Genomic DNA, 26,800 nt, shown 5'->3' on the forward strand with positions numbered 1-26,800 from the left:
AGAAATTAGCAAAGTAAAGAAAACAAAAGAAAATGTTTTGGAAACCAAATTGTAAAAGCCTAGGGTTTCGCCGTCCCCTTAACAATCCTATGCAATTTTACCAATTACTTATGAATTTCTACATACATGCTTTGAAGGTTGGGTTCCTAATACATATTTTCCTCGTGATGTTCAAGCGAAAACGTATATCTAACATGCAACCCGTCTGTGATGTTCAGATCAAATATAAACATGCAAGACTCATTAAGTTTTGTGAAAACCATTTGAAAAACTATGCAACCCTTAAGAGCGTGATGTTCGCCTTAAGTGAACTTACAATTACTAATCACAAGAAGCACTCGTCAATTTCAGGGTGATGTTCCAACAGAAATTGCATCAAATTGCTTATTTAAAAGTCCTAATGGTCGTGAATCACTAAGACAATTAGATAGTTTAATCACGGTGATTAATAATTCAAAGCAAGTATGCATTCATTCATAAGCTAATTAATAAAATCACATATTCATGCTAAGGCTTGTGGCTTCGCCCTAGCAAAAGAAACTAGCTATGAACAATCATAAAACAAAATATTATTAAGAATAAGGATAGAAATCACCTAGAAAATAAACTTGAAAAACACATTAAAGTGTGCATGTGTTTCCTCCTCTCCTTCCCTAATGGCTAAAAAGCCTTATTTATACTACTCCAAATTAAAACCCTCATAGAAAATGTTTTCTAAAAAGTAGGAAATAAAATAATAAAAGGATAACTAGGAATTACATTCCTACTATAACTAGGAAATCTGCCCAACACAGAGATAGCCATGTTTATGGACCTTCAGAGCTCCAAAACAGGTCCAAAATGACTCAAATTAAAGATTAGGACCTTCTCTTCAAGTTCCAAGAAGAGCCCAAGTCCAAAATCCATATGAAATTTTGAGACAACCTTCTTGACAGATTCACGAACCCGCTCCAATTGGAATCACTAAAAAATTCCACTATTTGATTACTTCATGGTCAGAACAAGTTTGCATGTTCTACATTAAAAATACATAACAAAGCATCAAAATCTCACCAAAATATACCAAGAATAGGGAAATAATATATAATATAAAATCGATTCAATTTCATAAATCTTCATTTGAAGATATTTTCAACAAAAAATCATTTAAATCAGAGATCATATAGTCGTCCAAATGCATAGAATACAAGGATCATAAGCAATATCTGATTCGCATGATTTTAGAAGAGATGATTTTCAAATGAAGATTAAGAAATGTAACAGTTTTGATTATTGAATTTATATAATAAAAATATGTTATTAGTAAGGAAACAAAACCAAAAGTGCAGCCTACTACAAAAGTAAAATAAAGAAACAAACCCAAAAATGAGTCCGTAAGAATCCTGTGCTAAAAACTCTAGCTCTAGAAATGAGAACCAGCCTCCTTCGCCAAAATAGATGGACCAACATTACCAAGTCACCACCAGCGAGAAAAAGAACTAACTAACCGAAAGGATGAACAGACAATGGAGGTGGGCAAGCCACCTATGCTTAAAGAGCTCCCGTAATCCAACCAAATAATGTGTATTGCACTTTAACAACCACGAAATCCAAAGCATGCCTCCTCCAACCGAAGTCCATAGAGGAAGAACTTAAGGAGCCAAATAGTCGAACCATGTGTGCAGTAGCTCGAGGCTAGAAACATCAATTTGGAAAGAAAAAAAAGATATGAAACTCTAATGAACGACAAGATTTTCCAACAATTGAGACAAAACCAAGAAAATGAGACAAGTTCATGGCAAAACTACTAGAAATCAATGGCCGAGAAAAAGAAAAAGGAGAAGTTGGGGGGTTAGGAAAGAAAGAGGAGGGGACTATGGAAGAAGGGCTATGGAAGAAGGAGATGGGGTTGCCACCGTCGTCCCTGTCCAAAAGGAAGGGGCGATGGCTAAAGATTTTAGCAGAGTTAGGATTTTCAAATAATGGAGTCATAAAAAAAATAATTTAAAAAAATCTTTATTGGGTCATTTCGTCAAGCACTTAGTAGGCACCTACCAGTTGTTGCCAACATATGCCAAAAGATTATGCCAACATATGTCAACAACTACTATTATTTGTAAAGGCTTGTCGACATTAGATGCAAAATATTGTAGAGTTATGTTGAAGACTGTCAAGGTTTGTCAACTAAAGTATTTCATTGAGCGCATGGTGCGTACAATAAAGTCGCACACAAGAAGAGAGAAAATGATGACAAATAACATAGAAGAAATAAGAAGAAGTAGAAGGAGGTTGTAATCTAGTTTGCCTAGCTATTTATAGGTGTCAAATACAATACACAAACAAATATACATGAGATTTTAAATTTAACCACATTATTGCTAGTCAATTGTGAAGCTAAGCTCACCCTCTCTCCCTTAGTGTAGATAATATTGTTTGTTAAAATTGTTAAGGTTAAGGACAACCAGTAACCTCATGTTATACCTCCACTTTGCGTTTGGGGGCTTTGACTTTGGAAGAGAGAGACCAGCGTTAGGGTTGAAGGAGAACAATTAAATAATTGTGTCGTGGTACATCTCTCTTTTCATGGACTAGTCACTAAACACCAAACACCCATCTTAAAATCCACCTCAAATTACAACTCCTTTCCCTTCCAACATTTTGGAGTCTTCTGTTCAGAGATCAGTTATTAACCGACTGATAACTCATGAATAGTTAGAATCAAGGGACGGTTTATTAGTTATTTGTTAGTTTATGAATTGAGCAACAGAATTTTTTTTTTTTTTCCCTTAACTAAAAGTTAAAATACAATCTGTTGCTTTTTTTGAAATCAATCTTGTTGTGTTGGTGGGAGTCTGGTAATAATTTGGTGGCCATGCAAAAGCAGATGAATGCATGGAGAAGAAGTAGCGCCCTACAATGGTGGAAGTGAAGGACCACAATGTTTAAACATGCACCTTAAACATAGGGAATTAGTCATGCACACACAAAGCGTATCACCATTTTTAGCCAAACCAACTAATTAAAACAATTCTTAAAAAGAAAAACTAATTAATCTAACCTTCACCGTAGAGTTCGAGCCTCCCCGCACAGATCGCAGCGGAGGGTGATTAACAATTTTTTTAGGTAGTATAAATACAGGCATTCAAAGAGAATTAGTTTCATCCCCTACTTTAATCGTAAAGTCTCCCCGGAGACCTGTTATGTAATCTGGGAAAAAAAGCAGGTAAATTTCTTTACATCATATTTTAGCTAGCTAGCTTGTAGAGTTGTGAGGGGGGGCCATGGCCATTGCTGGAGGAATGTCTTGCCACGCCATTCTTGTCTTGTGCTTAGCTGCATTGGCCTCTCGAGCCACCGCCTCGGTTGCCATTCCTCAGGCTGTGTTCGATGTTTTCCGTGGTAGTAATTTGGGTGTTCATGACAAAGCTGATCCTGATGAGAAGATCTTTAACGTGGTAGATTTCGGCGCCAAGCCTGATGGGAACCACGATGCAAGCATGGTATACAAATTTGATAACCCTAACATTATTTGTATTGTATAAATGTGAGGTCCATATACACATTCTGACAACGACTCTGCATAACTCACAATACTAATTCATTTTGGGTCTGACAAATTGAGTTTGTCTGGTTATTTGCAGAATTTCATAAAAACATGGCTTGCAGCATGCCACAACACTGGGAAATCAAGGGTTCTGATCCCACCAGGGACATACAAGAGTGGGCCAGTGATATTTCAAGGGCCATGCACCAGTTCCAAACCCGTAGTTGTTCAAGTTTTAGGGACCATAAAAGGCCTGAATGATCTGTCCTTATATGAAGAGCCATACTGGTTCTTGTTTGAGAATGTAGAAGGCTTGGTCATTATCGGCAATGGCGTTTTTGACGGACAAGGTTCAAGTGCCTGGAAAATCGCTGGTGACTGCGGCAGTTCCAGCGATGGTTGCAGTCCACTCCCATCTGTAAGTGCTACATTAAGTTACCAACGAGTTAGAGCTCTTATTTATAAGAAAGAAAACTGGCTTTAATTATTGGATTAATTAATGCAGAACATCAAATTCAACGGCGTTAGAGACGGGGTCATTCGAGGCATTAGTTCCCTCAATAGCAAAGGAGTTCACCTTTTCATCACTAACAGCCAGAATGTTAGGGTTCGCAGAGTGAATATCTCCGCCCCTCGAACAAGCCCCAACACTGATGGCATCCACATCAGCAACTCCAACAATGTCAAGGTCGCCAGAACTCACATTGCCACCGGTGATGATTGCATTGGCATGATTCAGGGATCAACCAACATTGCCATCAACAATGTAATTTGTGGCCCCGGACACGGCATTAGGTATAATTTGAGTCTTTATTATTTACACTCTTCTGCTATAAATCTATATGTTATGCTGTCAGACCATAAATTTAAACTATGGATTCATTTGAAAGAGAGTTAATTAATGGTTTAAATTAACAGCCTGCTAACATAATAAATTATTCCGCTACCATGCCTTATATACCACCCCAGGATCCTTCCTAAATGTTAATGGACTAATTGTGTCCCCATTTTGTTGATGACAGTGTTGGTAGCCTTGGCAAGTATGAGCACGAAAATGACGTGACCGGAATCACCGTGAAGAAGACCACATTTTTGAACACAGACAATGGGATTAGAATCAAGTCATGGCCAGGATCGGGTCCTAGTCGGGCATCAGGAATGGTTTTCAAGGACATCATCATGCAGAATGTTATGAACCCTATCATAATTGACCAAGAGTACTGCACTGGGGGATGCAACAAGAACCAGGTTTGTTAACCTAGTTAATCCTATAACCCTATATGATTACTTTTTCATCTGGTACGACGGATAAATGACATCGAACTCTTGAATTATCCTAATCCTAACCTTCTTTGACCGACTTTCTTCAACATTGTGCAGCCATCGCGCGTGCAGATCAGCAATGTCCACTACATAAACATTAGAGGGACAACACCGTCAAATGTGGCAGTAGATTTCATTTGCAGCAGCCAGGTTCCTTGCCAAAACATTCAGCTTCATGACATCGATTTGAAGTATACTGGTTCAAATGCTGCAGCTCTCACCAACGTATGTAAAAATGTAAAAGCTGGTTTTGGTGGCATACAAAACCCACCAGCTTGCCACTGAGAATTGAGTTCCCGCAGTTGATCAAGACACCCTCAGCCTGTCCTGCGTCCTACTTAACTAACTACTTATATCTATATCATCGTTACTGGAAGGGTCGGGGAATAAGGATAGGAGAGCTTTTGGTGTCTCTGGGAATGGAATGATGCATGTACTAAAAGTTACAATTTTTGTGGCATCAGTGGCATATTGTGCTTTGATGGCCAGCGGGACCGTGGCCCCTCCCAAAACTTTATAAATAATATTAAGTAATTTTCCATTATGCTAATTATGTTTTACTTTCATCGGAGTTGTTTAATTCATATAAAATGACTTGATTATCAGAACCACTTATAAAATCCCTATATGAGAATGATGTGTTATAGAACCCAAAAACATTTTCGCTAAAAGAGCTTTCAATCATTTTAAATGTACTTGTCAAAACTACCTTCAAAATCTCTTTTTCAACTTTTTTTTCGTGCAATAGAAAATTTCAATCAAAGTTAAACAACGTCAACATCTCTCAAATGCACCTCATGTTAGTATATGAGTATGAACATAACATTAGATCCGGTTATAGTGTGAGAATTGCATATGGAACAGTCTTGTTAATAAGCTTTAGTAGTTCTAATCCTTATGGGATTGGTAGCTCTGGTATAACACTTAAAATAGTACTGGGATTGTGTTATTCATTTGTTTTGGTATGAATTGGATAGTTGAATCCTACACTGATTCTAGTAGGAGATCAATGAGGATTGGCTCAGTATATAAACGCTAACCACTGCTCTTGCAATGTACGGCTCAATTTGATTCAAAGCCCTATTATTTGAGAGCACTAGCGAATTGCTAAAGAGGAGAAAGTTAACTATTTCAAGGAGTTTCAATGGCTTCATCATCTTCACCTGGTGCTGCAGGTATGTGTTCTATCTCATCTCTGCATATACAATCTGTTCTTGATGATTGTGGTTCAATGGCAGCTCTACGATCTATGACATGGTATGTATGCATATATCTTACACGTGGTATCAGAGCCTAGGTTGTTTATTGTTGTTGAATTCGAAATTCTTGTTCAAGAACTCAAACTAGGGCATCTGGATGTTCATTCAAGAACTGTCGAAACCCAGAAACAGAAGGAACTTAATTTTTAAAAGGGTTTGAAATAAACAATGTCGTTTGGACAATATAGCCGTTAGCCCATTAAAATTTAAAAAAAAAATATCAATATGACCGTTAAGAGAATTTTGGTTCTCTCTCTCTCTCTCTCTCTCTCTCTCTTTCACTCCTTTGTCACTGATTTTTATGGAGATTGCACGATTATGCACCAAAACTTGCATCAATTCCTAGATCATCACTGAGAATTAAACCTAATCTTCAGAGGTATGTTCATCGGTTTGATATATTACTGCAGCCTATAAATATATATATATATATATATATAATTTTGTTTTCCTTGTTTGGGAAAGATTGTAAGATCAAAGTAAATCGAATTCTAAAAGATTTAGATCATTGTTGCACTCTAGAATCTCACTTGACATCTTTCAAACTAATTAATGTTTCCGTTGCCATTCATAAATTGCATTAATAGATTATGTGTAATAAGAGAGATTGAATATGTAGACACGTGTGATGTGAATTTTGGACATCTTTTGAACATGAATCTGTGTATTATACTCATGATGAATTGTTTATTCTAAATATGTCTTCTTCGCTATGATTGTAAGGCTATATATATGATTAAATTGGTTCATTGTGTATGATTTGAGTAAAGTAGGATGGAAAATGTGCCTCAGTGTGTAGATTGCTTGAAATGAAAGATGATCAATGTTAGGAAATTGGATACTGGAAATTATACATATTGATGTCTGTGGTCCGTTTCCAATCAAAACCATATGTGGGAATTTGTACTTTGTGAGTTTTATTGATGACTTTTCCAGATATTGTCATCTCTTTCTAATTAGTGAAAAGTCCTCAATCCTTAATTGCTTCAAGATCTTCAAATGTGAAGTTGAAAAACAGTTAAATACAGTGATTAAGATTGTTAGATCAGATAGAGGAGGGGAATACTTTGGTAGGCACATAGAGGCAGGTCAACAGAAAGGTCTATTTGCTTGTTTTCTTGAACAACAAGGGATTGTGGCACAATATACCACCCCTAGAATACCTCAACAGAATGGGGTGGCATAAAGAAGGAATAAAACATTGATGGGGATGGTAAAGAGCATGATCACAAGATCCAAGCTATCTAGTTTTCTCTGGGGAGAATCTTTGAAAACTACAAACTACTTATTGAACAGGGTTCCTTTGAAATCAGTACCAAAGACACCATTTGAAATCTAGACAAGCAGGAGACCTAGTTTTGATCACTTTCATGTTTGGGGTTGTAAAGCAGAAGCTAAGTTTTATAATCCTAATGAGAAAAAACTTGATTCCAGAACTATATCATGTTTTTTCATTGGATATTTTGAAAAGTCAAAAGGTTTCAAGTTTTATTGTCTTAGAGCACATACTAGGGTTTAAGAAACTCGTAATGCAGTGTTTCTGGAAGATGATGATGTTTCTGAGCTAGTACAAGATAACTTTATATTTGAAGAAGTTGAACAATCAATTGAATGTGCACCTCAGATGGATTATGAATATGTGCCCATATTAACTAGGTTGCATGCATCCAATCTTGATTCAGACCAAGAAATGATGACACTGTGAGTGCACAAGATACTCAAATAACTGAAACAACCAAACACTGAAGGTGTTTACATTCAAGATCAACATACTCAGGCAACAAATCAGTCATTGGTACAACCTTCACCAAGAAAATCTGGGAGAATTTGAAAACCAACCATTTCACAAGATATGTGTATTTGCATGAAGCAGAGTTTGATTTAGGAGACATTGATGATCCTGTAACCTATAATCAAGCAATGCAGAGTGATCAAGTTGTTCTATGGCAGAAGGCAATGGAAGAGGAATTGGATTCAATGTCCAAGAATAATGTTTAGACCCTAGTGTATAAAACATCACAGATTAAGCCTATAGGATGTAAATGGGTTTACAAAACCAAGAGAGATGTTGCTGGAAGAATTAAAAGGTATATGGCTAGATTAGTGGCAAAGGGCTTCACTCAGAGAGAAGGAATAGACTACAATGATACCTTCTCACCAGTCTTCTAAGGATTCCAAGTGAGTTATCATGGCATTAACTACTTATTTTGACTTGGAATTACATCAAATGGATGTAAAAACAGCTTTCTTGAATGGAGATCTATTGGAGGTTATCTACATGATTCAGCCTACTAGATTTGTTGAAATGGGGAAGGAAAATATGGTTTGTAAGCTTAATAAGTTAATCTATGGACTTAAGCAAGCTTCAAGGCAATGGCTCCTCAAATTTGACCAAGTAATCATTGCACATGGGTTTATAGAGAACAAGTTAGATGATTGCATTTATCTCAAGTTCAAGGGATCAAAGTTCATTTTCTTAATTATGTATGTTGATGATATTCTCCTTGCAAGTTCAGACAAGCAATTACTACAAGAAACTAAGGTTGTTCTCAGTACTAATTTCAATATGAAGGACCTAGGTGAGGCCCATTATGTTCTAGGAATCGAAATTGTGAGAGAGAGAAACAGAAAGTTACTTGGTTTGTCTCAGAAAGGTATATTGAAAGGGTGTTGAACAAGTTCAACATGGAGAATTGTAACAAAGCAGATGTTTAAGTGAACAAGGGAGATAAGTTTTGTAAAGACCAGTGTCCTAAAAGTGAAAATGAGGTCGAGTTGATGAAGATGAAACCGTACGCTTCATTAGTTGGTTGTCTTATGTATGCTAATATATGTAAAATGCCAGACTTAGCATTTATTGTTGGTTTGTTAGGTAAATTTCAAACAAATCCAGGTGAGGCTTATTGGGTTGCAGCAAAGAAGGTTTTGAGATATTTGCATTAAACAAAAGGGTACATGTTGGTGTATGGCAGAGAGAATTCATTAGAACTAATTGGTTTCATAGATTCGGATCTTGCAGGTGATAGGGATGAGAGAAAGTCAACGAGTGGTTATGTGTTTATGTTGAATGGAGTTGTTGTTTCATGGAAAAGTACCAAGCAAACCATTGTATCAACTTCGACAATGGAAGCTGAATTCGTTGCTTGTTTTGAGGGAACCAAACAGACAATTTGGCTTAGGAATTTTGTCACTGAGATGCAGATTGTAGAATCTGTGAAATGACATGTGAAGATGTTCTATAATAATAGTGTTGCTGTGTTCTTCTCTAAGAATAACAAGAGAACTTCAGCCTCAAGGTTGATAAATGTCAAGTTTCTTAAAGTTAAAGAAGTTGTAAAAATGGAGAGAGTGAAATTTTGTTTCTGCCAACTAATTTGATGGTTGCAAATCTACTTACAAAAGCACTGCCAAATAATGTGTTTAAGGGACATGTTATGAAGATGGGAGTCTTAGAATCTTTTGACAAGTGAGGGTGAACAAGAAATCAAAAGCTTTGAGGACTACAATTGATGTTTCTTTGGTTAATCTTAGTTGTTGAAGCTGTGGACCTCGTGGTACAAGTTAGTTAGCTAGTATGTTGTGTTGGTATGACTTGTTTAGGCAGTGTTCCAGCTTATTTCTTTTCCTTTGTTGTTGTTTTAGTTGTCAATAAGGGTTCAATTTTCTTTTTGTGGGAAATAGATTGAACCAAAAGACAAATTTTATGAATAATAGTTTGATTTGCTAGAAAATCGATTGTGGTTTTGTTGAGGCATTTCTGGAAACTATTAGTTTACATTGATTGGCTAAAGTTTTTAACTTTTGTTGAGATCAGTTAGAGTAATGTGATATGACATTGTTATTTACATATGTTCACAAAATACAGGCTAGAGTACATTGTGATTCTTGAGATGACATATGTGAGGTTGCAGATGAAATTCTAGAGTTTTGTACTTCAAATGTATGGGTGAAATTTGGATGTAAAGATAAGCTCTTGGTTAACTTAGACTTGGTGATCACTTCTATAAAATTCGATGTACTAGATGTTATGTTTCATTCTCAAGTGGAAGAATGTTAGTATATGAGTATGAACATAACATTAAGTCCAGTTATAGTGTGAGAATTGGATATGGAAAAGTTTTGTTAATAAGCTTTAGTAGTCATAATCCTTATGGGATTGGTAGTTCTGATATAGCACTTAAAGTAGTACTCGGATTGTGATTATTCATATGTTTTGGTATGAATTGGATAGTTGAATCCTACACTGATTCTAATAGGAGATCAGTGAGGATTGGCTCGATATATAAACACTAACCACTGCTCTTACAATGTACAGCTCAATTTGATTCAAAGCCTTATTCTTTGAGAGCATTAGCGAATTGCTAAAGAGGAGAAGGTTAACTGTTTCAAGGAGTTTTAATGGCTTCATCATCTTCACCTAGTGTTGCAAGTGTGTGTTCTATCTCATCTATGCATATAAAATATGTTCTTGATGATTGTGGTTCAATGGCATCTTTACGATCTATGACATGGTATGTATGCATATATCTTACACCTCAATCCTCATCTAAGACCAACAAAGGAAACGTGAATGTTTTTAGCGAAACAACACCATTTTTAGCAAAATTTAAAGTAAGTCATTTTTCTTAAGATTATAAAAAGCCCATTAACTATCTCTCTCCTTCTAGTCGTCTTATATATAAGACCTATTCCCAATCATCTTATAAAAGGCCATTTACTCTGTTTGACCTATAACAATGTTGACTTAAAGACACAATTAATATAGCATTAAAAGGTGGGATGTACGCTCAGCACACAATGATATTGGTTGGCCAAGTGCTCAACAAAATGTCTCATAAAAAACACTAAAGAAAAAATTTTACCGTTACGCGCGCTATTGTTTAAATGCAACAAGAATAGTCTGATCCGCCACTATTTAGTTTTGTTCTAGTGAGCTAACATTCGAACTTTATTTATTTATTTATTTATTTATTTATTTTTAAATGGAAAGAAAACAACTCTGCAAATGATTGGTCAAAGTCCATAACCTTATCGGCCCTAAACGGAGAGGGGAAAAAAAAGCGAGTTGCTAGCGATTACGGCAAATGGCGGCTCTCTCGCCGGGCTGATTTGGTATTGCTGTGCTTTGAAAAAAAAACTGCTTTTGCTGTGCTATGAGAATAAGCTCATTTTTCCTACTTCACGTTTTCAGCTTTTTTTTCACCCAAAACTGTGAAAATAAGCTATTTTTAAGTGTTTACCAAACACCTTTTTGAGCTCAACTTTTTTTTATACCCACTGTTATAAAAGCACCTCAATACCAAACCAGTACAAAAGTGAGGTATGTTTTCTTTTGGGAAAATTAGAATTCCCTACAATTTTTCTATATCATTTAGATTAAACATCTATGCCTTTTTAAAATTTGATTAAAGTGTTTTAGCCAATAGTCACCTCTATTTTTTAAAATTAAAATACTTTTTGAATTTATTGTTTTATTTGCATGATGCAATTTTCCTTATTTAGTGGAGATATTAGTAATTAAACTATATTTTCTCTTCTTCCAAATATGTTTTTTCGATCACAGTTAGCTTTGTTTTTTATTTTTTATTTTTTGGTTATGCAAACATTTAATATTATTTCTTTTTCCAAGTGGTTTTTTCTTTTTCAAATAGTTGGTGATCAACATAAAAGCTTCGTGGAATTTTTTCAACTTTTTTGTGAATTTTTTTGTGAATTTTTTTTTTTTTTTTTTTGCTGTTTTTTAAATATAGTTGTTGACGAATTATTATTAGGTACAATACATTACGTATATATTATCTGTGAGTATGATTGAATTTATAAAAATCATTAATTGATACGTTTATTTGCAATTTTGGTACGTTTGATTTAATACTTATTGTTAATATTGGTACATTATTTTTATTTTGGTACGTTTTACTTTGTACACATTATGTATTGGTACATTTATATTATTCTCAATCCTATTTCTCTTAACGTACCAAAAGAAAAACTTATTTTGGTACATTTGATTTTGGAGGATTTAAAAATATTTTAAACTATTTTGGAAAGAAAATATCTTAATTCGTAGATAATTATTGCTAAATTGTAGCATTATTGTGAAAATAAATTGAATCTAACCAACTTTTGTTTTTTTTTTTTTTACAATTATCTCTAACGGAAGGATAGTGTAATCAAAATGCTAGATTATAGGAAATTTGTTACAATATAATGTGCATATAACACCAAAATTATGACAAAAGAAAGTTTAATCAAATCACTAAAATACATGGATATTTGATTTAAAAATTTCAAAACTGAGATGCCTATATCAAAAAATCCCTTTTCTTTTTATTAAATATTTAATTTCTTTACCAAGGGTAAAAGTGAAATATAAGAAACTGTTGGATGGTTGTGCCTCAATCAAATTTGTCATAGTTTAAGGACTTAAGGAAAAAACTTTTCCAAACGTCGTCGTTTCTTATCTTAATAACATTTAGAAAATGGAAATCAGAGTCACCCTTCTAACTCATCGTCTCAGTTTTTGACACTCGGAAGGCCGTAAGAGCGACACAGAAAAAACTGCGAAATGGCATACGCCGCCGCCCGGCGCACATTAACCTCGGCCCTCAGCCGAACCCTCGCTTCATCTTCCGCCTGTTCGAACTCCTCATTGTCCTCTCGGTCTCGCTTCGCCATCGCTCTCCTGAACAAACAACACGCCCAGCCCGTACCCGGTTCGGCGAACGTTCGGACCCTGTCCAGTAAATCCGGGTCGGGTTACTCTCCCCTGAACGACGCCTCTCCGAACTGGAGCAACCGCCCACCCAAGGAGACCATCCTCCTCGACGGCTGCGACTACGAGCACTGGCTCATCGTCATGGAGTTCGAAGACCCCAAGCCCTCCGAGGAGGAGATGATCAACTCCTACGTCAAAACCCTAGCCACCGTTCTCGGAAGGTACCGAATTGACCAGCTTCTTTAATATGTTTGGATATTCTTTTAGGTGCCTTTTGATGGTTTTTGGGATTTCAGTGAGGAGGAGGCGAAGAAGAAGATATACTCAGTTTCTACTTCGACGTATACCGGATTTGGGGCTTTGATTTCTGAGGAGCTTTCTCTGAAGGTCAAAGGTAATCGTTTTCGGGTTCTGGATTTTAGGGTTTAAGGGTTTTGGTGCTTGCCCTGCTTTAAATATTGGGTATTTCTGTTTTAGGTGGCTAAGGGTTTAAGGGGTAAGGATTAAAATGCTTCTCTTTTTATGAATTAGGGTTTTTTTTATTGAAATGGATCGAGATATATAATAAGGATTCAGGTTTTAGGGTTTAAGTATAGTTCTTTGTATGAATTATGGTGATTTGGTTTGAATTGCAATTAGATGTTAAGGGTTTAAGGGTAAAGTGGTTGAGGGGTTGCTTTTGATTTGTTTCGGTTTCAAATATGTAATTTGTGATTGAATATGATGGCTTTCCGGCTTGGTTTTCTAAGCCTCCTGCTAATCATCTTCTGCATTTCGTATACAATTTGATTTGTATTGGATTGTTTTGTTTAAACAGGGCTGCCCGGTGTTCTATGGGTTTTGCCGGATTCATATCTCGATGTGCCCAACAAAGACTATGGAGGTCGGTATATGCTGAAACTTAAAATCATGTAGAAGTTTTCAATTTTCAATTTGAACTTACCTTTCAAATCGTGATTAGCTGTTTATATGGTTTCTTAAACCAATTGTAGGGGATCTATACATCGATGGGAAAGTCATTCCTAGACCACAGTATAGGTACAATGAAAGGCAACAACAAACTAGAAACAGGCCTCGTCCACGATATGATAGGCGCAGGGAAACAATGCAGGTTGAAAGGAGAGAGCCAATGCCAAGACAGATCATGGGCCAGGATCAGAAAGAGCCTGTGCAGCAAACAACTCAAAATGCAGCTCAGGGTGGAGGGACAGAGTTTAACAGGGGCAATGGTTTTTAGATCGAAATATAGTTGCAGAGTCGCAAAGTTCTCAATCCTAAGTTACTAAGTTACCATGAATGAAAAGTTGGTGTTTTTGCACTTCGATTATTATTCCCTAGCATCGTTTTGAAGATAAGAAAGTGAATATTTGTCAGTCCTTTCTGGGATTTTGCCCGGTATTTGCTTTACGTCTGTTTATGTTAAGCTGTGCACTGAAGAACATCAAGTATTAGAATGAATTTAGTATGCTATTATCTATTTGTTGCCTTCATTCCATTCCTAATTAGAGAGATCCAAATGCATATGTTTGTAGTATGGTCTTATACAGTAAGCTTTGGGACTTGGTCATGGCAAAAGTAACTTCATTTCGCAGGAGGCATGTTAGTCTTCGGTGTTGGTAGAGGGCAACCACCATGGAATGGAAACTTGGGCAAGAAATTTACTGATTGGTGGGGGTTTTTTGTGGATTTGAGATGAGAAGTTTCCATTTCATGTCAGTTGAAAGAAGCGTGTCCATAACAGTGCAAAAAGAAGGCCCGACTCTAAGTTCAAGGTGCCTCTGTCATGTTTACTATTTCGTAATCAGAATCAAAATGTAATATGGCATGTTTATTGTCCATAATCAGAACCAAATTGCAATCAAACAACGCTGAAGCAAGTCTCTATTTGAAGAGATTATGGTTGATCGGGAGCAATTTTCACCCATTAACCTTTCCTTTTTCATCAGCCGGTACTCTCCATGGAACACCGAGATTGGTATCCATTTGCTTTCTTGTTTGTCTCTTAATCTCTTTCTATCCTTCATTCCCTCTCTTGTACCAAACCACCGATGATGGGTAACCAGGTCAAGTGTTGAACTGAAATGTGGTACCAAAAGTGATGTGATTGTGAGCCTCAAACGAAAGTTTAAACGTCTAGCTTTAGCTTGAAAACGAGATTACAAACGGTACTTGTTCTGATCTTCCTCCATTCTCATCAGACACATACACTATCATATCAATTGATAAATAAATTTTGTTAATGAAATATCATTAATTATATATAGATTTTTTATCATGCCATTATACATGCAACAAGAATTATAATTTTGAATTAGATTACATTTCATGCTTGGTAACTTGCATAACAAATCCATCAAAAGCGGAAGTGGTATTCTAATTAAGCTAAACTTACCAAAGGGGTGAGGAACTCAAACTAAATACATAAAGCACATTTAAACACATTTCTCTAGCCAACTTAAATACGCTAAAACTTGCAACACGAAAACGTCTACATTTCCAAATTAATTTTGTTGCATCAAATAGTTAAAAAAACAACCTTGGCAAGAACGTCAAAAACAAAACAATATATCCGTCCACATTTCAGGCCTCAGCGGTTAAAAGGACACACCCAAATTAGAAGGTTGACAAATTGGCACCAAAATAAATCAAAACAATATTCCAAATAAACTGTATACGAGTTGCCTTTCCCATCCTTCTCCACCATTTCATGACAATCTGCCTAGTGCGTGCCATCACCGACTTCCTCTTTCTCTCTCTGTCTCCGGAATCTGCAGATCTCAGAAAGCTCTCCTCTCTCGGGTAAGCAATCTTACCGGATCTCATTTCTTTTGATCCAGACAAGTAAACAATTGCAATTCCATTACCATGAATTCCAACTTCGACTTCGATCTGGGTCTCGGATCCAGCCGACCCAAATCGCTCAACGATCAGAAGAACAAGACCTCATCCTTCTCCTCCGCCACCGCCGCCCAATCCCGACCCGCCTGGCAACAACCCACCGCCGGCAGAACCACGTCCTGGACCCACCAGCCGGCTCCGACCCAGACCGCCCGACCCGGATTGACCAACGCCCCAACTTCCATGGTCGGCGATATCTTCGGCAAGAGTTGGACTTCCGCGGCTCCGGCGGTTTCCGCCACCCCGATCACCGTCGTCAATAAAAACCCAAATTTGTTTGGGGATTTGGTCAGCTCTGCCATGGGTGGTAAGATCAATAGTAATAGTAATGTTCCTTTGAAGAATGCGACCCCGGCTTCGAATAAGAGCTCGTTTTCCATGGGAAACGTGGCCGATTCGTTGCCCAAAACCACCACTGCTGCTAGTAACAGTTCGGTGAAAAGTGGTGGTGCAAATTATGGTGCTTCTGGGAATTTTGGGAGTTTCTCTGGTGGGTACAATAGCAATGCCAATAAGGTTAATAGTGGTGTTAATGCTAATAGTAATATGAGTGCGAATCTTGGAGGTCCTTCTCTGCGAAATATGGGCAGTGCTAGTGTTGGTGGCAGTGGATTGAGCTCTAAGAAAGACCCTTTTGGTTCTTTGGTTGATCTCGCGTCGAAACCATCGGCTACTATTAATTCAGCGAGTAAAACCAGTGCTAAAAGTAGTGTTGATGATGCTTTTGGAGATTTTCAGAATGCTCCGAAACCAAGCACCGCCAATACTTCATTTGCCTCGAGTGCCTTCTCAGATAGCGGTTTTATGGGGTCAAGTTCGGATTCTGGCTTTGGGGATTTTGGGGTTTCGGCAAAGCCAAGCCCTGTTCAGTCTACTAACAATGATCCCTTCGACGTGTTATTTACCCCATCTTCGGTTTCGACTGGAGGTGCAGCAACAGCGAATAATGGGGTTGGAATGCAGCAATCCTCTGAAGTTGATGATTGGGGGACAGAGTTTGGAGGGGGACATGATGACGGTGGTTCAACAACTGAGCTTGAGGGTCTTCCACCTCCTCCTGCTGGGGTGTCAGCTTCAACAGCAAAGAATAAAGGAATGGATCATTACAAGCAAGGGCAGTATCCTGACGCTATTAAGTGGCTTTCTTGGGCTGTAGTTCTTCTTGAGAAAGCAGCTGATAGTGCTGGCATTGCGGATGTTTTGTCAAGCAGGGCCTCATGTTACAAAGAAGTTGGGGAGTATAAGAAAGCTGTGGCGGACTGCACAAAGGTATCTTCTTGCTTTTCCTTAAATTGTTTTCAACATTTAGAAAATTTCATTTCTGTTCAACAATTTAGTTTGCACGTGCCAAATGTGAATGCATATCATTGTAATTATTGGATTGATGTTGTTTGGTTGAAGTTGTAGCAGCTGCACAATTTTGTAAACTACTTGGATTTAGATATTGGTTCCTAAACAAATCGGACAACGAAATGTTAGCGTAAAGTAATGTTAGTGCAATACAGGTAACCTTATCCCAATTTTGCATGAGATAGGTAGATATTATTTCAATTCTTCTTGTAAGCTAAAGAAATGGAAACATTACCGCAATGGGTGTACATATTAGTCGTCCTTGCTTAGAGACCAACTAAGTCCAACTTAGTTACTTTGCCCTTGTGCGTGGCAGCCACTTCCCATTGTCACCTGTTTTGTAGATGCATGTAATATTTTCAAACAAAAATACCTTTCCTTTTCTTTAGCTATTTTCAATTGGCCATGTTTTGATTGATGTGATAAAAGAAACATTGCTAATTCAAACGGCCAAACATTTTAGCAGTGCATGTAGGTGTATGGTTCTGAACTTCTGATAGACAAAATGCACAAATTCAACATTTGCAATCACTTGTTTCGTCCATCAAGGCTGTTGATTAGTTTGAATCAAATGATATTATGCGTTCCCTCTCCTTTATCTATACGTAGAAGAGAGTTCATAGATATTGTTCAATCCTGTGCAGGTTCTAGATAAAGATGAAGCAAATGTATCTGTTCTGGTACAGCGTGCGCTCTTGTACGAAAGTATGGAAAAGTATAGACTTGGGGCAGAAGATCTGAGGACTGTTCTGAAGTTTGATCCAAGTAACAGGGTTGCAAGAAGCACCGTTCACCGCTTGACGAAATTGGCAGACTAGAGGGTTGTTGAAATTTTATATTTGCTAGTATATTCATTTAGGTTCATTGATACTTACGCTCTCCCCCCTCTTTACAGTCATAGATTTCTGGGGAATGTTACTCAATACTTACTTGGCCGTCGAGGATGGTTTTCACATGGATGATGTATTTTCTTTCTTCTGTTGTTTGCTACCGGAAATGGTTCTTTGTTACTTGAGAGTGATGTTGGAATTGAAAGATTGAATGGCACTGTACTTTTGTCTTCCAAATATATTTGTTTTGGTCAATAAATTTATTTGTTTGGGTGATATAGCTCCCTGTGTTCTTTAATGCTGTCGATGGGGGCTGAAAGCCCCAAACAGAAACCAACCAAAGTTATGTAACAGAGTACAGATTTGGGCCAGTCTGGGCATGGAAACCCCAAATATGTATTGCTGAATTCCAACGTTATAGTCGGTAACTAACTTGCACTATTTCTGACGCTTCAGTGTAATTAGAAGTAAAACTATTTAATATATTTAAGTTCGATTCTTGGTTTTTTACTTTTTATTTAATCGTTTATACAATTATCCGATAAAAACGTAAGACTCGGATGTAGCTCTTAATTGGTATGAAAGTTACCGCGGTTAGTCTGCGGCGGTATCCGTAGCCCACCCCTGGTAAGGATCCAAGTTGTGTGTTTGGGAAACCGCAAAACAAAGTAGCAAAGGGGCAAAAGAAAGGGTTCCGTACTACCTGTTGGCGTGCATACGTACAAAATGAATTTGTTGAAAGATGACATGTTTTATGGACGAAGAGATTGTAGCATCGAACTGAAGATCACCAACATGCAAGATCATCATCACTTTTTCAATTCCAAGATCACCACTCTCTGTCTCTCACCATAAACAAACAGTCATTTAAACGGCTGCCAGCAGCCAGCTCACCTGATAAATAATGGGACCACACAAATATCCGAGTCCAGAATCCAGATCTGCTGTGCCCATTCTTCCTCTGCCCTATGATTTTCTTCGATGCCTATCTACATGTGTACGATGTAGAAAATCAAGCGACGTGTCATCAATAAAAAGTAAAATGCGTGAATCTAGACTTAAGTAATAATCTAATCGTCTTTCATGTCATATAGTTTACAAATTTGATTTAAAAATTTAGTTTTCTCATCGGGTAATCCGATGTAATATGATAATTGTGAAAAAAAAAAGATAAAAGATAAAAGGATGACATCGTTGAGATGTGAGGAGTTTATTTGTTTGTTGGAGGCAGAAACAGAAAGTGTTACTTTGCAACCTTATCTTCTTTCTTTGCTTCCTAAAAGCTTGCCGCTATGTTCGTCTGGGATGACCAAATTCTATCCCCTCTCTATAAATAAATATTAATAAAAAAATAAAATAATTAATCGTATTGTTTTTTGGGCCTTTGTGGTCCCTGCTGGCATTTCCTTGGGCAATTAAGCCCATCCATTCTATTGGGCTGCGCCTCCAAATTCCTAGCTATTCCTACCCTTTTGCAGAACTTTATTACAATTAAGCCCTCAAACTGCCCTTTTTTTTTTTGTTAATAATCTTTTCCTAACTAAATGCTTTGGGTAACATTTTAAAGACCATTCTGGTGGAAATGGTTTGAAGAGGAGCATTTTTATTACAAGTACTTTTATAAGAAGCATGATTCTTAAAAGCATAACAAAAATGTTTATTAGAAATTTAAGTTTTTTTTTTTTTAAATAGAAGTGTTTCCTAAAAAATCTAATCGGTGGTGATTATCCAAAAATCTCTCCCTCTTCAATGAGAGATTTTTTAGTGCGTTAGAAATACGGCCGGGTACATCAAGTATCATAATACAAGTTGTTGAACACTTGAAAAAAAAAAATTATGACCACTTGTATAATGACACTTTATGTACCGTGTTGTGTTCTTAGCACACTAAAAATTTCTCCTCTTCTATAATTAGTGTCAAACGAGCTATTCATCTTTTGGTAAATATATAGGTAACAAATTAAGAACTATCGTTATGTTGGGAATATCGATAGCAAAATGATGTCCACGCACTTATATTTTTATTCAATCTAAAACTCTGAAATACACAAGAATATAAAAAGAAAGAAAAATGTATAGAAATAATTTAACGTTAATATTAAGTTGTAATACATGATAAAATGTGGTATGCTAAAAGTAGTTTTTTAAAACTTTGTTGCACTCCTTTTATAGGTATAAGAGTACAAGTGGAGTGCACAAATAGCACTCCACTACAGATTTACTATATTTACCAAAAGTTGGAAAGCTTCATTCTTTTTCTTATGTATTGAAAATGGTTAAAAGTTGTGTGCTTGTTTAATTCAACAAGCATCAACGAGCACAAGCACAAGATGGGAGGTTAGGATGAGCCTTTGCTTGCATGTTTTGTGTGTTTCTCTCATTGACATTTTGTTACAAGCATACAAATGGTTCGTTTGGAAGTACTTTCAAAATTATTGAAAATACTTTTGGTGAAATTGATTTTGGGTTTCAAAAGCATTTTATGTGTTTTTTGGAAGAAGCATCAGATATGTACTTCTTGTAGAAAGCACTTAAAAGTATTTTTTCAAAATCCACTTGAATTTTTACTAAGGATTGGTTTAAAAAACATTTACCAAAAATATTTTTAGTCATTTTAAAAGCACTTCCAAACGAACCCAAAATGTTCTATTAAAAACTAAAGTGCTTTCTACGTTTCAAATAAACAATAGGGATAAAATTAGAAGAAAAGATATTGTGTCTATTTTAACTCAATATTACATAGTTTGACAAATAAATAAAAACACCCAAACGGATCATATTAATCGAAACATTCCAAAAGTGTGTAAAGATTTATAGTTTAAGAGATTAAGAGCGTTTATACACATGATATTATGTATTTAATCCCCTCGCTATCAAACTAAAAATTTGTGGCTGAGATTGTAATTAGCTCAAATCTTGGAGTCATTTAACAGCGACGTCAGTCCAAATAGCGTGCACGCAATGCCTTGTTGCCCTAAATCTCAACCGTTAAAGTTTGGAGCCAAATCTAACGCACGCGTTACGCTTCGTAACACCGTCAGCATAACCAACTGTTCCTTTGCACAGCGAGACAAACCCAGGTAACAGTTTACCCTCTTGTAACTGCAAAGTCAGATCCTGCCACATCACCGGCCCTTCAGTACCACTTGCCACCAATGGACCCCACGTCAATCGTACGTTCAAAATCAAATGCACGAATTTCCACCTCTCTTTTGATTCCTTTACTTTTTTCGGCATTTTCTGTTTCGCATCAAACTTTTTAGAGCATCTCGTTGCCGTTTGATCACTGAGGGGTTCACAATTGAAGTATGTTATCACAGAAAAATCTTAAAGTTAATTTTTCAACAATTTTCTGATACTTTATGTTTTTTACCTAATATTTTACAATATTAATATGAAAATTTATGTCAAATTATGAGGTAACAAAGAGTCTCTTTAACATTTCTCTGTAAGAGTATTTTGAGTTGTGCACTTAGCTCAATTTTTTAGAAGTACGAATTTTTACATTATTACTAATCAAAATTTAATGAGAATTGTTATTAGTACTTCTAAAATCTCATTTTGACTTTAAACTTTCTATAATTAAAAAGAAAATTACACTTGTGATGAGTGTAAAGTGAGATTTTGAAATACTAATAACATTTTCTTTTAATATTTGTACATAACTTTTTCATAATATCGATTATTTATGTGCACATGTGAGATTGTGATTGACGACAATATTGGAGCCAAAATTTAGGAAAATTAACTATACGTAGCTGGAGATACCCTTTATACGTCCGATATAAAATCTGAGACCAATTTATTCTAAGAAAATGTTGTTGGACTCTGCCCTTCTCTGCTCCCCTCATAAACATTGGATAATAATTTATTCACTTTCTGCATGCACTTTTCTTTTTTCTAGCCCTATGATATTGAACAAATCAAAGAACAATTAAGGTCAAAATTAGAAGGCGTTGTGTGTATAATGAAAAGTGGTGTTGAGTAATCACTTCCGATATACTATATGTTACGTTACCCTTATATTTACAATATGTAATGCATGCTCATAACAACTTTAGGTCATGACCAATAATTAGAGGGATAAGGTGCCCTCTTCCCTCGACAATATCTAATGCATGCACTTAAAAAATCAGAGGTACAAAACTGATTTTATTGTGGTCGTATGATCTCAATGGCCCCACCTTCTCTCTCCTATATAATGTTTAACAGGATATAAGAATTCATACTCTCAACTCTTAAAAAATGAACCAAAAATGTTCGTTCAAATTAATTACGCACTTATCATTTCAAGTTAATTACGTATTTGTCACGTAACAATGTTGATGTGCATTAAATACCGTTACAGTCATATCCTTTCTTTGGTAAGCTTCTCATATGGGAGTAATTTTTCGGTGTACCCGGTACACCAAAAAAATTTGGTGTACCCTCACTCATAATGGTGAGGGTACACCAAAAAAATTTGGTGCACCCTCACTTTTTGTACACCAAAAAAATTCTAATGAGTGAGGGTACACCAAAAAAATTTGGTGTACCCGGTACACCTAAAAATTTTCCCTCATATGGGCCGTGTCCTGAGAAAAGAAGGCCCACTAAGACAACTTGTTGTGTTTTTTGTCGTTATGCAAAAATGTTGGTTGTAACCGACGGTCGTCTATAAATACAGAGCTCTAGAAGAGAAGCTTCTCGCATTGTGCGTGTGTCATGAGAAAGCACTTTTTTCTCTCAAAGTTTCTACAAGAGGCAACCTAAACATGTGTGGTGGTGCTATCATTTCCGACTTCATCGCCTCCAAGCGTGGCCGGAAGCTGACGGCGGAGGACCTCTGGTCGGAGCTTGACACCATCTCTGACCTCCTCGGCATAGACCACTCCAACAGCATCAACAAACAGCCTGAGGATTACAAGGTGGTCCAGAAGCCCAAACCATCTGTCACCAAAGGTATCTATCTATACATATAGATAAATACTCACACACACACAATTTTTTATATATGGCATTTTCTTTACTGGGTTTTGTCTAGAATTTTATCTACTTTCTTGTAAAGCTTGCATGATTAATTGTATTTATTTCTCAGAACTTGTCTGTCTCTTCTGTTTGCTTTGTTTCTTGCATGATTTTTTTTTTTTATCTGATAATTGTATATGAATTATACTTTTCACTAGATTTTCAATTAAATAATTGAGTTCTTTGTGTATATTTTGTTGCTGTTTAGCTGCACTAGCTTTTAAGTAATTGAGTTCTTTGTATATATTTTCTTGCTGTTTTTGCTGCACTAGCTTTTTCTCTTAATTTTCTGGAATATTTAGAAGGTTTTTTTTTTTTTTTTCTGAACAAAAATATTTAGAAAGTGTTTAATTATTGTATTTGGCTAGAATTAAATTCTCCAATTAATTAAGTTCTAATTTAATGATCACACAACTACTAATTTATATTAGTAATTAATCATATTCTACTACCTCTTTGTGTTCATTAATTATTTGTTTTAATAGAAAGTTAGATTTCAGTGCAACTTTCCTGAAAGATCAAAACGCAAATGATTGAAATAAAAATATGATTTTCTCTTGACACTGTCAATTGTTTTTGTTTGTAAATTGAACAAATTAAAAAAATATCAAACGACAAAAATTAATTCAGAAGAAGAAAAGAGATGCAAAGAATTTATTTTCCTTGATTTTAAAATTAATATTTTTGTCTTCTCGTTTTTTTTTACTGAATTAACAAAAGAAATGCAGTAGTTAACTTATGGTTGGTGTGGTTTGATCGGAGTAGCGACAAGTGATGAGAAGCCCAAGAAGGCGACCGAGGCAGCTGCCGCTGCTGCTGCAGAAGGCAAGAGAGTGAGGAAAAATGTGTACAGAGGAATAAGGCAGAGGCCGTGGGGCAAATGGGCGGCTGAGATTCGCGACCCCCGCAAAGGCGTCCGAGTCTGGCTCGGCACCTACAACACCGCCGAGGAAGCCGCCCGCGCCTACGACGAAGCCGCCGTGCGCATCCGCGGGGACAAGGCTAAGCTCAACTTTGCACAACCACCACCCTCTTCACTGCCTCCGCCTCTGGCTCCGGCTACGCCGCCGCCGACAAAGAAGCGGTGCATTGTGGCTGAATCAACTCGGGTGAAGTCTACTCAGCCGAGTTTCCAGACCGGTTCTTACCATTATGATCCATTTTATCAGGGTGGCGCTGATATGTATGCTAAGAATGAGGTGGCGGGTGGTGACGGAGGGTATGAGCTGAAGGAGCAAATATCGAGCTTGGAGTCGTTCTTGGGGCTGGATGAGGTGGTGGTGGAGCAGCTGAGTCCGGTGGCGGGTGGAAGCGGTGAATCGGACTCGTTGGACCTGTGGATGCTGGATGACCTGCTGACACACCAGCAACAGCTGCGGGGGCAGTCTCTGTATTAAGGCAGCAATAAATAAATATTAATTAAATTATGAATGTATGGTTAATTCGCGTTTGTGGATCGTGACTGGGTTTATGTCATGTGTGTTGTTGTTTTTTTTTTTTTGGAACAAAGTCACATGTGTTTTTTGCTTTGTTGTTTTATCTTTAAATAGTAATTAACTGCCTTTGCATTTGTGCATGTTATAATCAGTGCGTTTCGGTTTGTTAATGTCGAATGTGTTTATCAGTATGTTTAGCAAAAAATATATATGAAGCTTTTGCTTTATAAGAGTTTTTTTGAGAAGTAACGCTTCTCTAGCGAGGAAGCATGAGAAGCACTTTTAAGTAAGTGAATTTTTATCACTTAGTATTACGTTATATTCTTTCTTAATTATAAAGATAAGGTTTTACGTTCAATTTTCGTAAAATACGAATTTGAATTATATTATTACTAACTTAATGTGAGGCTTAGTCCATTTCCTCACGCCTTTAAGGTATATAATATTTTGTTAAAAAAAAAAAAGTAAGTGTTTTTTCAAGAAGCATGGCATTTTTAGTAGGGGTGTACTATCTACATACATTTTTTTACTTCTCACACATTCTTTTGATTTGGGGTCATCGGATCGAATGAATTGAAGAAAATCAATGAACTAAAATTAATAAGAAGTGTAAAAAATAAAAATAAAAAGTGCGTGGATATCACATCCATTTTAATAAAAGGTTTTTGTGTGTCCTTGATGATAGCACTCAACTAAAAAATGAGCAATATTATGATAACATCTTGTTTTCTTTTTCCATTTTTAGAAATTTAGAATTTAAAATTCGTTTCTATTATATTTTCACCAAAAACCTTTTTTTTTTATAATTTCAAATTTTTTATTTTCAAAATTTTTATTTGAAAAAGATTTGAAAACTATAATAATTATAAAAATGCACCTTATTATTGCTAATTTTCCAAAATTATCATTCTACACTCCTCATAAGTGTACTTTTTTTTTCTAATTATAAAAAATTTGGAGTGCCAAATGAAATTTTTGAAATACTAATAATAATTCCCTTATATAATAGATAATAATTTTTACAAATTCGTGAAGAAATCACTTAACAAAAAGGGGTGTTTCCACTAGGATGCATTAAAAACTACGAAAAGATGTCAGTATGTTTTGTTAGCTATAATATTATTCATTAGAAGCGATATTTTACACTAATCTACATTAAAAAGAAAAGAAAAACTTAAATATGAAACGCAGTATGTTATAAAAAAAAAAAAACCCAAACCACCAACTTCAATACACCACATATTTTGTTGGCTATTATGTTATATTGTTGTTAACACGTTTTGTTAGATTTATCGACAATACTATAAAAATAGATAGGGAATTGTTATTATCACTACAAAAATCTCATTTGTCACTTCAAATTTTCTATTATTAGAAAGAAAAATACATTTGTGATGAGTGTAAAATTAGATTTTTGAAATGCTAATAACAATTCCCAATAGATAATACGTTGAAAAGATAGTAAGGGTGGTGTTTAGATTACATGCATGATGCATCGTGGTTCTTGTTGTGTGCGAGGGAAGAGGATCCTCTCTAAAATCATCATATTCTAATCGTTTATCGTATATTATAAGGTCAATTATTTTAAGTATTATTTATGTTTAATTTTAAAAATTAAATAATTTATAAACACACGATCAAGATAAATGATTAAGATATGATGATCAATATGATCTTCACAATTTAGGATGGGATTCAAATCCGTGGGCGAGCGACTGTGTTTGTTTCGCGAATCGCAAAATTAAAGTGGTTATGCTCCCATCCATGTCGGTTCATGTATCTGATTAATATATGTAATATAATACATTTAAAATACATTATTATACTCATAATTCTTGTTTGTGATGATTATTATTTAATGGCAGCACTTACGAATGTACGTGCAACTATAAAATATTTGGAATGAAATTAAGGAGAATCAATAAATTAATTCAAGCCCGCACAAATAAATAATAATAATAATAATATGGCAGGAAGGTGATGGTTGTAAAAGACGCTAAGCGCTAGTCGGGCAGTGGATTGGGGTTTAGCGCCTACGCGGATTAGGCGGATTTAAGTAAATCTATTACATTTCGTGTAAATAAATATATGTTTATACTTAAAATATATGTAATTTCATCATAAACTACAAAATAGAATGATATATGTATTATGAAGTATTAGAACATAATAAAAACATGGGGAATAAACATATAGTGTGTATTCATTTAAGTATTCAACAAATCTCTTACAATTTATTAAAAAAATTAAATGCAAATTGAAAGTTATATATTTTTTGTCTAAGTGAGTCACAATCTACACAGGTGCCTAGACGGGTCTGGGTGGGTTAGGTAGGTTCCTCGGCGGTCTAGTCAGGTGCCTCAGCTGGTCTAGGCATCTTTTCTTAATTTTCAAAAGCTTAGGCATTAATCGGGACAGTGGCTAGTCGGAAATTTTTAGAATAGTGTGATACTAATCAC

General features: G+C 36.0%; 4 protein-coding genes across 5 annotated transcripts; all 4 read left to right on the forward strand.

Annotated features, from left to right (window-relative positions):
- Nucleotides 1-3,153: 3,153 nt before the first annotated feature.
- Nucleotides 3,154-5,418, forward strand: LOC125477479 (exopolygalacturonase-like). Its single transcript, XM_048584632.1, has 5 exons — nucleotides 3,154-3,479; nucleotides 3,621-3,941; nucleotides 4,029-4,318; nucleotides 4,546-4,771; nucleotides 4,904-5,418. The coding sequence occupies exons 1-5, from the start codon at nucleotides 3,261-3,263 to the stop codon at nucleotides 5,129-5,131; spliced, it is 1,284 nt and encodes a 427-aa protein (XP_048440589.1). The 5' UTR covers nucleotides 3,154-3,260; the 3' UTR covers nucleotides 5,132-5,418.
- A 7,177-nt stretch (nucleotides 5,419-12,595) lies between these two features.
- LOC125477371 (multiple organellar RNA editing factor 3, mitochondrial) lies at nucleotides 12,596-14,297 on the forward strand. Its single transcript, XM_048584392.1, has 4 exons — nucleotides 12,596-13,041; nucleotides 13,117-13,214; nucleotides 13,638-13,703; nucleotides 13,813-14,297. Exons 1-4 carry the CDS (start codon nucleotides 12,671-12,673, stop codon nucleotides 14,055-14,057), a joined length of 780 nt encoding a protein of 259 aa, XP_048440349.1. The 5' UTR covers nucleotides 12,596-12,670; the 3' UTR covers nucleotides 14,058-14,297.
- Nucleotides 14,298-15,637: 1,340 nt separating this feature from the next.
- LOC125477370 (nucleoporin nup189-like) lies at nucleotides 15,638-18,174 on the forward strand. Its single transcript, XM_048584391.1, has 2 exons — nucleotides 15,638-16,987; nucleotides 17,713-18,174. Exons 1-2 carry the CDS (start codon nucleotides 15,686-15,688, stop codon nucleotides 17,884-17,886), a joined length of 1,476 nt encoding a protein of 491 aa, XP_048440348.1. The 5' UTR covers nucleotides 15,638-15,685; the 3' UTR covers nucleotides 17,887-18,174.
- A 4,398-nt stretch (nucleotides 18,175-22,572) lies between these two features.
- LOC125477475 (ethylene-responsive transcription factor RAP2-3) lies at nucleotides 22,573-24,489 on the forward strand. 2 transcript variants are annotated; one of them, XM_048584625.1, is made up of 2 exons: nucleotides 22,573-22,839; nucleotides 23,668-24,489. In XM_048584625.1, the coding sequence occupies exons 1-2, from the start codon at nucleotides 22,653-22,655 to the stop codon at nucleotides 24,300-24,302; spliced, it is 822 nt and encodes a 273-aa protein (XP_048440582.1). In that variant the 5' UTR covers nucleotides 22,573-22,652; the 3' UTR covers nucleotides 24,303-24,489. The 2 variants fall into 2 exon arrangements, with proteins under 2 accessions (XP_048440582.1, XP_048440583.1); XM_048584626.1 differs by having other exon boundaries at nucleotides 22,576-22,839; nucleotides 23,671-24,489.
- Nucleotides 24,490-26,800: the final 2,311 nt, after the last annotated feature.

Source organism: the organism of the source record quoted next, unplaced genomic scaffold, assembly GCF_019419815.1.
Source record: "Pyrus x bretschneideri cultivar Hongxiangsu unplaced genomic scaffold, Pyrus_bretschneideri_v1 Contig21, whole genome shotgun sequence".
NCBI classification, from domain to species: Eukaryota; Viridiplantae; Streptophyta; class Magnoliopsida; order Rosales; family Rosaceae; genus Pyrus; species Pyrus x bretschneideri.